The 13,236-nt window shown below is 43.4% G+C and overlaps 1 protein-coding gene across 4 annotated transcripts in view; it reads right to left on the minus strand.

The window, feature by feature from the left end:
- Positions 1–13,236, minus strand: part of LOC134354699 (regulator of G-protein signaling 8-like) — a 49,824-nt gene that overhangs the window by 18,549 nt on the left and 18,039 nt on the right. For all 4 annotated transcript variants that reach the window (XM_063063838.1, XM_063063840.1, XM_063063839.1 and 1 more), the window contains one exon: positions 7,172–7,260. In XM_063063838.1, the coding sequence (XP_062919908.1) occupies positions 7,172–7,260 (89 nt within the window). The remainder of the gene's footprint in view (positions 1–7,171; positions 7,261–13,236) is intronic.

Here is a 13,236-nt window from a genome sequence, read left to right on the forward strand (position 1 = left end):
TGGCCTAATTTTCCTCTGATATAGTCTTATGGTCTTATGGTCTTACAGTCTCCCAACTCAAAGGGCCTGGACAATTCTTCATTGAATTGAAGCAAGATTTCTCGGTGTAATTATTCCAGAATACCCAGGAAGAGATCAGACTCAGAGTCAGACCACGTGCTTAAGAAGTCCAAGTGGATGAAATCATTCCTTTGTGAATACAGTGATTCCCCTGATACTATATTGAAGCAAGACTTGGCAGAGGTTTGTTGTGACCACTTGGAAAGATATTGTGGGAAGGTAAATGGCAGTCCACATGAATTTGACCTCCACAGAGACATCCGTCCAGGCACCAGACCGTGACAAAAGTCTTCTGGTAGCATCTTGCATATCTTGGTGATGACATCCATGGAGAAGCTGAATCCATGAATGTGTTATCAAACAGAGTGATCTAAGTAGGTTGTGGTGGCTCTCAAAACTCTGTGGGAGTGGACTCTTCTTTGCTGGGATGTCTTTGCTTCTTCTCTTGAGGTTTGAATGGCCATACCAACACCTCCAGTAATGTAGAATTACTAGTGGTGTCACCACTGAGGTGCCCATTGAATAAGCATCTTAGCAGCTAAAGGCTAGAGATAGCCAGCTCAGTAGATGTGAGTACAATATGTGCAATTTGAACAATATCTGAGCAGCTTACAGGAAGTTTTAAAATTACCCAGTCAAACTTCCTGATGTCAACAGATTTTTCTTTTAAATGGCAAGAAAAGCAATAAAAAATTGGGCTTTTTTGTTCCTGATTCCAGCCTCTACAGACTGTCTTCAAACATACATGATGTTCCCAGTTCAACCGAGATTGCACAAAGATGATTGTATTTGGAGATCTGAAAACCAGTTGGAGCTGGAGATCTCATTTATGTTGATGTGGGTGAAAGTGGAATCACTCTTTGATGATATCCAAATTGGCATGGATCACAAGCACCGTTCTCTCTGAGCTGTGTGTGAGTGTGGCCTCGCAGTAACTAAAATGCTCCTGCGCACATAGCCTTTCTTGTCATGCAGCTGAAACTAGCTTTCATATAATGTGTCATGCTGTTTTCAGGACACATAAAAATTTCCTGCTCAGAGAAATAATTGGACTGCGCAGCTGTACAAAAAGATTAGAGGGACTGTTGATCACAAGTCGCAATACCCATCCCAATTTTGTACCTTCACCTGGAAGTGTTTGCAGCAGTATCTATCCATGGTATTATTACATCTTGGAGGATTGACAGTAAAATCAATTCCCAGGCTTATGTGGGATCTCATTCCAACATGAGTATCAATTATTATCTAATATCCCTCTTATTTGTCATTCCTCATTATTCACTCATACTGGAGAGCACACTGAGGTTCCTGTCTGGCTTATTTGAGTATGGTTAGGCGCAGGATCTCTCTCTCTTGCCCTCCCAATATGCTAAACTAACAGTCCCCAGTAATCTCAAACTGGGGCCCCCTTAGCTGAAGAATTGAATTCACCTAGGCAGCCATATAGACTGTTCTTTGCCTTGAATAAAGCACTGAGTGACCATGGGTTAGTGAACTGTGTACTTCAGTCAACAAAGCATCTACCTAATGATATCAACACACACAAAATGCTGGTGAATGCAGCAGGCCAGGCAGCATCTACAGGAAGAAGTACAGTTGATGTTTCGGACCGAGACCCTTCGTCAGGACTAACTGAAAGAAGAGATAGTAAGAGATTTGAAAGTGAGAGGGGGAGGGAGAGATCCGAAATGATAGGAGAAGACAGGAGGGGGAGGGATGAAGCTGAGAGCTGGGAAGTTGATTGACAAAAGGGATACAAGGCTGGAGGAGGGAGAGGATCATGGAACGGGAGGCCTAGGGAGAAAGAAAGGGGGAGGGGAGCACCAGAGGAAAATGGAGAGCAGGCAAGGAGTTATTGTGAAAGGGATAGAGAGAGAAAAAAGAGAGAGGGAGAAAAGGGGGGTGGGGGGAGAGGAGAGAATAATAAATAAATAAATAAATAAATGAATGAATGAATGAATGAATGAATGAATGAATGAATAAGGGATGGGGTAAGAAGGGGAGGAGGGTCCTTAACGAAAGTTAGAGAAGTCAGTGTTCATGTCATTAGGTTGGAGGCTACCCAGACGGAATAGAACCATAGAAACTACAGCACAGAAACAGGACTTTTGGCCCTTCTTGGCTATGCCGAACCATTTTCTGCCTAGTCCCACTGACCTGCACATGGACCATATCCCTCCATACACCTCCCATCCATGTATCTGTCCAATTTATTCTTAAATGTTAAAAAAGAACCCGCATTTACCACCTCGTCTGGCAGCTCATTCCATACTCCCACCACTCTCTGTGTGAAGAAGCCCCCCCTAATGTTCCCTTTAAACTTTTCCCCCCTCATCCTTAACCCATGTCCTCTGGTTTTTTTCTCCCCTTGCCTCAGTGGAAAAAGCCTGCTTGCATTCACTCTATCTATACCCATCATAACTTTATATACCTCTATCAAATCTCCCCTCATTCTTCTATGCTCCAGGGAATAAAGTCCTAACCTATTCAACCTTTCTCTGTAACTGAGTTTCTCAAGTCCCGGCAACAACCTTGTAAACCTTCTCTGCACTCTTTCAACCTTATTTATATCCTTCCTGTAATTTGGTGACCAAAACTGAACACAATACTCCAGATTCGGCCTCACCAATGCCTTATACAACCTCATCATAACATTCCAGCTCTTATACTCAATACTTCGATTAATAAAGGCCAATGTACCAAAAGCTCTCTTTACGACCCTATCTACCTGTGACGACACTTTTGGGGAATTCTCTATCTGTATTCCCAGATCCCTCTGTTCCACTGTACTCCTCAGTGCCTAACCATTAACCCTGTATGTTCTACCTTGGTTTATCCTTCCAACGTGCAATACCTCACACTTGTCTGCATTAAACTCCATCTGCCATTTTTCAGCCCATTTTTCCAGCTGGTCCAAGTCCCTCTGCAGGCTCTAAAAACCTTCCTCACTGTCTACTACACCTCCAATCTTTGTATCATCAGCAAATTTGCTGATCCAATTTACCACATTATCATCCAGATGATTGATATAGATGACAAATAACAATGGACCCAGCACTGATCCCTGTGGCACACCACTAGTCACAGGCCTCCACTCGGAGAAGCAATTCTCTACTACCACTCTTTGGCTTCTTTCATTGAGCCAATGTCTGATCCAATTTACCACCTCTCCATGTATACCTAGCGACTGAATTTTCCTAACTAACCTCCCATGCGGGACCTTGTCAAAGGCCTTACTGAAGTCCATGTAGACAATATCCACTGCTTTCCCTTCATCCACTTTCCTGGGAACCTCGTCGAAAAACTCCAATAGATTGGTCAAACATGACCTACCATCCACAAAGCCATGTTGACTCTCCCTAATAAGTCCCCGTCTATCCAAATGCTTGTAGATTCTGTCCCTTAATACTCCCTCCAATAACTTACCTACTACTGACATTAAACTTACCGGCCTATAATTTCCCGGATTACTTTTCGATCCCTTTTTAAACAACGGAACAACATGAGCCACTCTCCAATCCTCCGGCACCTCACCTGTAGACAGCGACATTTTGAATATTTCTGCCAGGGCCCCTGCAATTTCAACACCAGTCTCCTCCAAGGTCCGAGGGAACACCCTGTCAGGTCAGGGGGATTTATCCACTTTAATTTTCCTCAAGACAGCAAGGACCTCCTCCTTTTCGATCTGTACAGTTTCCATGATCTCACTAATTGTTTCCCCTAATTCCATAGACTTCATGCCAGTTTCCTTAGTAAATACAGACGCAAAAAACCTATTTAAGATCTCCCCCATTTCCTTTGGTTCCGCACATAGGCGACCACTCTGATCTTCAAGAGGACTAATTTTATCCCTTACAATCCTTTTGCTCTTAATATACCTGTAAAAGCTCTTTGGATTATCCTTCACTTTGACTGCCAAGGCAACCTCATGTCTTCTTTTAGCACTCCTGATTTCTTTCTTAAGTATTTTCTTGCACTTCTTATACTCTTCAAGCACGTTATTTACTCCCTGTTTCCTATACATGTCATACAACTCCCTCTTCTTCTTTATCAGAGTTGCAATATCCCTTGAGAACCAAGGTTCCTTATTTCTATTCACTTTGCCTTTAATCCTGACAGGAACATACAAATTCTGCACTCTCAAAATTTCTCCTTTGAAGGCTTCCCACCTACCGATCACATCCTTGCCAGAGAACAACCTGTCCCAATCCACGCTTTAGATCCTTTCTCATTTCTTCAAATTTGGTCTTCTTCCAGTTAAGAACCTCAACCCTAGGACCAGATCTATCCTTGTCCATGATCAAGTTGAAACTAATGGTGTTATGATCACTGGAACCAAAGTGCTCCCCTACACAGACTTCCGTCACTTGTCCTAACTCGTTTCCTAACAGGAGATCCAATATTGCATCCCCTCTAGTTGGTCCCTCTATATATTGATTTAGAAAACTTTCCTGAACACATTTTACAAACTCTAAACCATCTAGACCCCTAACAGTATGGGAGTCCCATCAATATATGGAAAATTAAAATCCCCTACCACCAGAACTTTATGTTTCCTGCAGTTGTCTGCAATCTCTCTGCAGAATCGCTCTTCCAATTCTCGTTGACTATTGGGTGGTCTGTAATACAATCCTACTAATGTGGCCATACCTTTCCTGTTTCTCAGCTCCAACAATAAGGACTCAGAAGACAAGCCCTCTAATCTGTCCTGCCTGAGCACTGCTGTAATATTTTCCCTAACAAGCAATGCTACTCCCCCACCTTTCATTCCTCTGCCTCGATCACATCTGAAACATTGGAACCCTGGAATATTAAGCTGCCAGTCCTGCCCCTCCTGTAGCCAAGTTTCACTAATTGCTATAACGTCATAATTCCACGTGTCAATCCACGCCCTCAACTCACCCGCCTTCCCCGCAATACTCCTAGCATTGAAATATATACATCTCAGAAGAATTTTACCACCATTCACAACCTTTCTATTAGCGGATTTGCTTGAACTTTTAACAATATTTATTTTCACCCCAGCCACACTGTCAGCTCTGGCACTCTGGTTCCCATCCCCCTGCAAATCCAGTTTAAAACCTCCCCAATAGCACTAACAAACCTCCCTGAAAGGATATTGGTCCCCCTGTAGTTCAAGTGTAACCCGTCTCTCTTGTGCAGGTCCCACCTGCCCCAGAAGAGGTCCCAATGATCCTGAAATCTGAAACCCTGCCTCCTACACCAGTTCCTCAGCCACTTGTTCATCCACCAGGGCATCCTATTCCTACCCTCACTGGCACGTAGCACAGGTAGCAATCCTGAGATTACCACCCTCGAGGTCCTGCTTTTCAACTTCCTACCAAGCTCTCTATACTCACTGTCCAGGACCTCCCTTGTTATGTCATTGGTATCGATGTGCACCACGACATCTGGCTAGTCAACCTCCCACTTCAAAATGTCATGCAAGTGATCTGAGACATCCTTGACCCTGGCACCTGGGAGGCAACAAACCATCCTGGATTCTCTGTCACGACCACAGAACCTCCTATCTGCACCTCTAACTATCGAGTCCCCTATCACTACCGCTCTCCTCTTTCCTCTCCCCACCTTCTGCACTGCAGAGCCAGACTCAGTGCCAGAGATCTGGCTACTGCAGCTTGTCCCAGGTAAGTCATCCCCCCCAATAGTATCCAATGCGGTATACTTGTTGTTGAGGTGAATGGCCACAGGGGAACCCTGCTCTGCCTGCCCTTTCCCCTTCCCTTGCCTGACAGTGACCCAATTTCCTGTGCTCTGCTCCTTTGGCGTAACTACCTCCCTATAGCTACTATCTATAATCTCCTCATTCTCCCGAATGATCCGCAGGTCATCCAGCTCCTGCACCAGTTCCCTAACGCGGTTTGTCAGGAGCTGCAGCTGGATACACTTCTTGCAGGTGTCATTGTCAGGGACACCGGAGGGCTCCCTGACTTCCCACATCCTGCAAGAGGAGCATTCCAACATCCTGTCTGGCATTCTCTCTACTCTAAACTATCTGAACAAAAAAAAACTTACCAGAACCTACCCTGGCCTCTGCCTGTTTGAGCCGAAGCCTGTTTGAGCCAAAGCCGTCCCACTCTGACTCAGTCCACTCCGACGATGGCCGCTGCAACAATGGCCGCTGCATATGGAGGTCTGCTTTTAAACCTTGGTGCGCTACGTCACGCGCCTGCGCAGTGCAGACCCTTCTCCCCCAGCAGTGTTAAAAAAAACGACTTTTTCTACCCGATTTCTTCCACTCGCTTCTTCAGCTGCTTGCTTCAACTGAAACAAGAACCGTTGAAATTTTCTCTTTTTAAACCTTGGCGCGCTACGTCATGCGCCTGCGCAGTGCTTTTCCTTATATTCCCTCTGTGTAGCCTCCAGCCTGATGGCATGAACATTGACCTCTCTAACTTCCGTTAATGCCCCTCCTCCCCTTCTTACCCCATCCCTTATTTATTTATTATTCTCCCCCCCCTCTCTTTTTTCTCTCTCTATCCCTCTCACAATAACTCCTTGCCTGCTCTCCATCTTCCTCTGGTGCTCTCCTCCCCCTTTCTTTCTCCCTAGGCCTCCCGTTCCATGATCCTCTCCCTTCTCCAGCCTTGTATCCCTTTTGTCAATCAACTTCCAGCTCTTAGCTTCACCCCTCCCCCTCCTGTCTTCTCCTATCATTTCGGATCTCCCCCTCCCCTCCCACTTTCAAATCTCTTACTATCTCTTCCTTCAGTTAGTCCTGACGAAGGGTCTTGGCCCGAAACATCGACTGCACCTCTTCCTATAGATGCTGCCTGGCCTGCTGCGTTCCACCAGCATTTTGTGTGTGTTGCTTGAATTTCCAGCATCTGCAGATTTCCTCATGTTTACCTAATGATATATTTGATTCCAGAGAATTTTTGACAATGGATCAATGCTGGCACAATGACCAAGCAACAACCCCATTGAATTTGGAATCACTTTTCACAAATCTAACCCAAGCCAGCTCCCTGTAATGTTTCCGTTGCAGGCGTGATAGATTGCATTGAAATAGGAAGCCAATCCAGATGAACAATGCTCCAGCTGGAGCGTCACACTGTGAAAAGCCAATAAGAAAATAAGACAAACTCACTGTGTTGTGCTGGTCTTTTTCTTGGTGGGTTTTCCTTTGTGAATTCCGTAGTCAGGTAAGCTCTCTGTCGGAAGCTGTGACAAGCTGAGCTATGGAAACAGAAGAAGCAGACCTTTCTTTATATAAAAGTGCAGATCAATACAGTTTCTTAAGAATATTTAAAGTGCTATTTCCTGATTGAGATTAGAAAGTGATATAAGGAAGGTACTCCTTTGCCTACAGCTCAAAAATATTTGTCATCCATCATTAACTAATCTTGTAAATTGTGTGCATTTTACTGACTCATTAGCGGCTAGGACATATTAGTCTCTTATTTATTGTGTGTCTCCCATCTTCTCAAAAATGATTGATGGCAGTTTGAACAAAGATAACCTGTTTTGATTTTTGCATGAAATCTGACTTTACCTTTCAGTAAAAGTATTCCCTCCCCCCACCTTTTATTTTATTCCCCACTCTGGCCTCTTCCCTCTTCTCACCTGCCTATCACCCCCTGGTGCACTTCCTCCTTCCCCTTCTCCTATGGTCCACTCCCTTCTCATATCAGATTCCTTCCTCTCCAGCCCTTTACTTTCCCACCCACCTGGCTTCACCTATCACCTGCTAGCTATCCTTCTTCCCTTCCCCCCACCTTTTTATTATGGCATCTTCCTCCTCCCTTTCCAGACCCGAAGAAGGGTCTTGGCCCAAGACGTCAACTGTTCATTTCCATGGATGCCTGAGTTGCTGAGTTCCTCCAGCATTTAGTGTACGTTGCTTTGAATTTCCAGCATCTGCAGAATTTCTTATGTTTTTGATCATTGTGCTCAGAATGAATTCAACTATGTGTGAATGACATAATTTGTTTTGTCTCTGGATTATGTGCAGTTCACTGAATTTTTAGGATTCATGGTAAGAGCACTCCTACTTCAAAAACATGCTATAGCATTTTCTGTTTGTGCTTTTAGTTTCTTTTTCTATTGGATAGAGATGACTATATTTGCCTCAGAAACAGAGGAATTCTTAATGAAGAACAACCCAACCTTCATTTATCATTTCCTGACGGCCGAAGCTGTTGGATAAAAACACCAGATCACAGACTAAGCACATTTTTAGAGAGAGAAGAAATAATAACACATGCAAAATGCGATGGAAAATGGATTGCTGGGAACACTCGGGGGCACCAGTCACGGTCCAAAATAGCTTGCAATTTGCAATGCTGATAGCCTCTTTGGGAATTTACAGAACCAAACTATGCTAGGCAGCTGTTGAGTTTATTGCCACTGAACAATGAAGAGCTGTATCACATGCTGAGGGAAGCGCTACTCTTAATAAGAGGGCTGCTTCAAATTAATTTCACACAATGATGAAGCCGTCTGAGGCTGGCTACCTATTTGTGATGTACGAGATTGCTTGCACAATTTGTAGGACTGACCTGCCGACAGTACTCAGAAAGTGGAGAGTAGTACCAGAGGAATGAACAAAAGCTCTGAAAAACCTGGAATCAGGGTGTAGGCGCCCGAGACTCTGAATCACTATTCAAGTGGATGCACGTTCTGGCCTCTCATGCATTCCTAATTTTTTATTGTCGACCATCCCTGTGCTGGTGGGGTCAGGAATTCCCACTAAACTACCCCGCACATCCTCCTTTCTCAAGACCTTCCTAAAGTCTCCTTGGGCTAAGCTGTTGCCTTATTTTCTGAAATCTTTGCGTGTAGTCTGGTGTCAAATAATGTGATAATCCAGAAATAAAAAGCTTTAGGACAATTGCCCACATTGTTAGCAGTGGACTTTAAGTTCCACAGCACCTCAAAATGACATTAAGGTGTTGCTGTGTTGGATGCCTTGGTCTGCTGTGTTCTAAAAGTGTTCCAATGCACGTGTCTTAGGGCATCATAGAATATAGGACATATAACAGTATAACACAGCACAGGCCTTTTGTCCAATGACGTTGTGCAATCTATACAAATAAACCTACAAGATCAATCTAACCCTTCCCTGCTATGCAGTCTAAACCCTCCATTTTTCATTGTCCATGTGTCTATTCATGAATTTCTTAAATATTCCTTTTGGATCTCCCTCTACCACCACCGCCAGCAGTGCATTCCAGACACATCACTGTGTGTGTAAAAAACCTACCTCTAACATCTTCCCTAGACTTTCCTTCATTCAGGTGTCTTGTGGTATTGGCCACTGCCGCCCTGGCTGTCTGCTCTATTTATGCCTCTCATAATCCTAACACACCACAACCAAGCCACCTCTCAATGCCCTTTGCTCCAAAGAGAAAAGCCCTAACTCGCTCAGTCTCTCTTCATAAAATATATCTCTAACCCAGGGATAAGCCTAATAAATCCCCTCTGCTTCCATGTCTTTCCTATGATGAGACAATCAGAAAATTTAGTGTGACTCTGTTTCAGTGCCAGCGACCCAGGTTCAGTTCCGCAGCTGTGTGTAAGGAGTTTGTACATTTTCCCCATGACCATGAGGGTTTCCTCTGGGTGCTCTGTCATCCTCCCACATTCCAAAGACGTACGGTTTAGTAGATTAATTGTTCACATGGGTGTAATTGGGTGGTGTGGGCTCATTGGTCTGGAAGAGCCTGTTGCTGTATCTCTAAATTAAATAAAATACTCAAAGTGTGATCTAACCAGAGTTTTATAGAGCTTCAAAGCTGTTGAACTCATTTTCCTGACGACTGAAGGCTAGCCCACCACACGTCTACTTAACCACCCTATAAACTTACATGACAACTTTAGAGGACCTATGGACTTGGACACCAAGATCCTTCTGTTTCTCCACACTGCCAGTAATCCTGCCATTAACCTTGTTCTCTGACTTTAAGTTCCATCTTCCAAAGTGCATCATTACATACTTTCCTGGATTGAGTTCCATCTGCCACCTCTCCATCCAAATCAGCATCCTGTCTACATCCCACTGCAACCTACAGCAACCTTCTATAGTCAGTCTCTGATAGGATTATACACTTGGGGATGTCAGTTGTCGGTAGGATAAGGAGGCAGGGCTCATGCAGGAGGGCTGGCAATCACAGGCTATATTGGGAAACTGAAAGGTCCACCAAATTGGTAATTTCCTGAAGGCTTTGTATGTGGGTTTGTGGAATTTTGGAAGATTACTGCTTAAACCAGGATCACTCCAGAAAAAGAAGGAAGCCTGTGACTCCATGATGATCAGGAGTCTTGATCCCTTTGAACTAATGCCAATGCTGGCCTTAACTTTCTCTGTTGGGAAGAAATGCAATTACATCTTTCTTTCTGTTTAGTGCCTGTTTTATTGAATCATTCATTGATAAGATTTAGAACCACCTTAGTATTGAGCTGGCATATCTTGGCAGCACAAAGCAATTGTTCTTTGTGGCACATACTGTCTAATTGTACATAAATGTCTGTCTGTTTGCTAGGGACATTCCAAGTTTGGGATGGAGGGGGTTATGTGTAAATCATGTAACTTTTTATTGTTTTGGGTGGGTTTATCTAAAGCCAGAATGAACATAATCTTTACCATACTACCACTTCAAAGTGGGATCAGAAGATGTAGGATCCTTGTAAGTAGAGGTTAAAAAAATTCAAAGGTAAGAAGACCCTGATGGGAGTTATATTCAGGACTCTGAACAGTAGCCAGAATGTGGGCTACAAATTACAAGGGTGATAGAAAATCTATGTAAAAAATGCAATGTTACAATGGTCATGAGAGACTTCAATACTCAAGACGCAGGCTTCCCTAAAGGTTAACTTGCAGGGATCAGTTTGAACTTTTGGGATTCCTACAGCCTTCAACTCTGTCAGTCAAGGGCTACCATGGAATGCTATCCTCAGATTGAATGCTCACAGATGTATGAAGAAAGAAGAAAAAGGCCCTTAACTTCGAGTGGAGTCATCGGGACGCCATCATTGACAGCGTTTTTTTAGCAGGCTTTCTTATTTTTACGGGGCCGAGCTGCTAGCTCAATGCTCAACCCAGCACGAATGGAAAGCGTGCAAGGGAGCCGGCTGGACTCGAACTCGGGAGCCTTTGCTCCGAAGTCCGGCGCTGGTGCCACTATGTCACCAGCCGGCCATCACAGGTGTATAGCACACCCAATCTCTGTGCACCCTAATGTCAAGCAGACATTCAGGAGAGTGAGTCCAAGAGAACTTCACTCTTCTGATACAATGTTTACACTTTTTAAACACAAACTTTAAGTGTTTAATTACCGTTCCAATGGCTATAATCACCCGCTTAACTTTAACATCTTGAATATAGTCAGTTAACTTTACAGAACTGCATATTTACAATCGTTGCACATCCCAATCTGCAGAAACCTTTTGAATATTCAATACTAGAATTTATCCTGAAAGTTTCCGAGCACAAACTCCAGACACCCAGAATATAAATCTTCTGTTATTGTGTTGATTACACAACAAGCCAGAATGTTAAGTGACAAAATAGACCTGCCCTGTACAGTACATTAAGTGCCAGTGATACACCTTTAACAATGTGGTAATACAGGAGATAGACACTTAATTATCTTCCTGATCTCATTCTGAAGTTTTCAATGATCAATGATTAACATGAACTATTGTCTTCCCCTGTTGTGTTTCATTGACTGGTTTTACTAGTCACAAATATCAGTTGGAAGTCATATTATGCACATGTTTTATTTCCTGAAGAATGGTTGTCATTTTAATTATTTCATTATATGCTGTCCTTAATTTCATAACTCCAGAACATCCGGGCAGGTTTGTTAGAGCTGTCGGGGAGGGTTTAAACTAGTATGATGGATGGGAAATAGTGTGATAGGGCAGAAGATGAGGCAGTTGGTGTACAAGTAGATGAAGTGTGTAGTGAATCTGTGAAGGATAGGTAGATGATAGGGCAAAATTACAGTCAGTAGGATGGGTTGAAATGCATCTTTAATCTAAATAGTAGGTTCAACAGTACGACAGTTTGGAAAAGTGAGGATACAGTAACAGGGAAGGAGAGTGCAGCAGAGGTTACATAAATCTCCAGGATAAATAAAAGTTCAGAGAGGGATAAGTATTTAAATTCTGGTAACATGGTAGCAAAATTGAAAAGGTGATGAATACGGGACTGAAGGTGTTATATCTGAACGCACACACTATATAGAATAAAGTGGATGATCATGTTGCACGGTTACGAAATGGTGGGTATGATGCTGTGGCCATCACTGAGTCATGGTTGAAAGAAGATTATAATTGGGAACTTGACGTTCAAGGATGCAGATTGTATCAAAAGGACAGGCAGGTAGGCAGAGGGAATGGAGTGGCCCTGTTGGTAAAAAGTGAAATTAATTCCTTGGAAAGAGATGATATGGGATCAGAAGATGTAGAATCCTTGTAAGTAGAGGTTAAAATAATTAAAGGATAAAAAGACTCTGATTGGGAATTATATACAGGACTCTGAATAGTAGCCAGGATGTGGCTACAAACTACAAGGGGTGATAGAAAAAAGGCAATGTTACAATGGTCATGAGAGACTTCAATATTCAACATGCAGGCTTCCCTAAAGGTTAACTTGCGGGCTGAGTTGCTAGTAAGGAAGGCAAATGCATTGGTATCATTCATTTCAAGTGGACTAGAATATAAAGGCAAAGACGTAATGCTGAGGCTTTAAAAGGCATTGGTCAGACTGCACGTGGAGTATTGTCAGCAGCTTTGGGCCAATTATCTAAGAAAGGATGTGCTGGCGTTGAAGAGAGTCCAGTGGATGTTCAAGGGGAATGATCCTGGGAGTGAAAGGATTAACATATGTGGTGTGTTTGAGGAAAACCGATAGGCCAAGGCCTATTCTGTTCCCATGTCTAATGGTCTTAAGGTAATCCCTAACACCATATCAAAGTGACAATAGATATTGTGCACTATTTCCTAATCTTCAGGAGGCACTTCTCAATGAAGGCAGAGGTCGCTGATGAAACTCACCATTGCCTTCAGTACACAGCTACAGCCGGTGGCCACTTGCGAGAGAAAGTGTTTGAATATCAATACCTCAAACCTGGCACAGAACTTATTGTCTACTACCCTACCCTACCTTCTGTGTGCTTCTAGCACTCGGACCATCTATGACATGGACCT

Source organism: Mobula hypostoma, chromosome 12 (assembly GCF_963921235.1).
Source record: "Mobula hypostoma chromosome 12, sMobHyp1.1, whole genome shotgun sequence".
NCBI lineage: Eukaryota > Metazoa > Chordata > Chondrichthyes > Myliobatiformes > Myliobatidae > Mobula > Mobula hypostoma.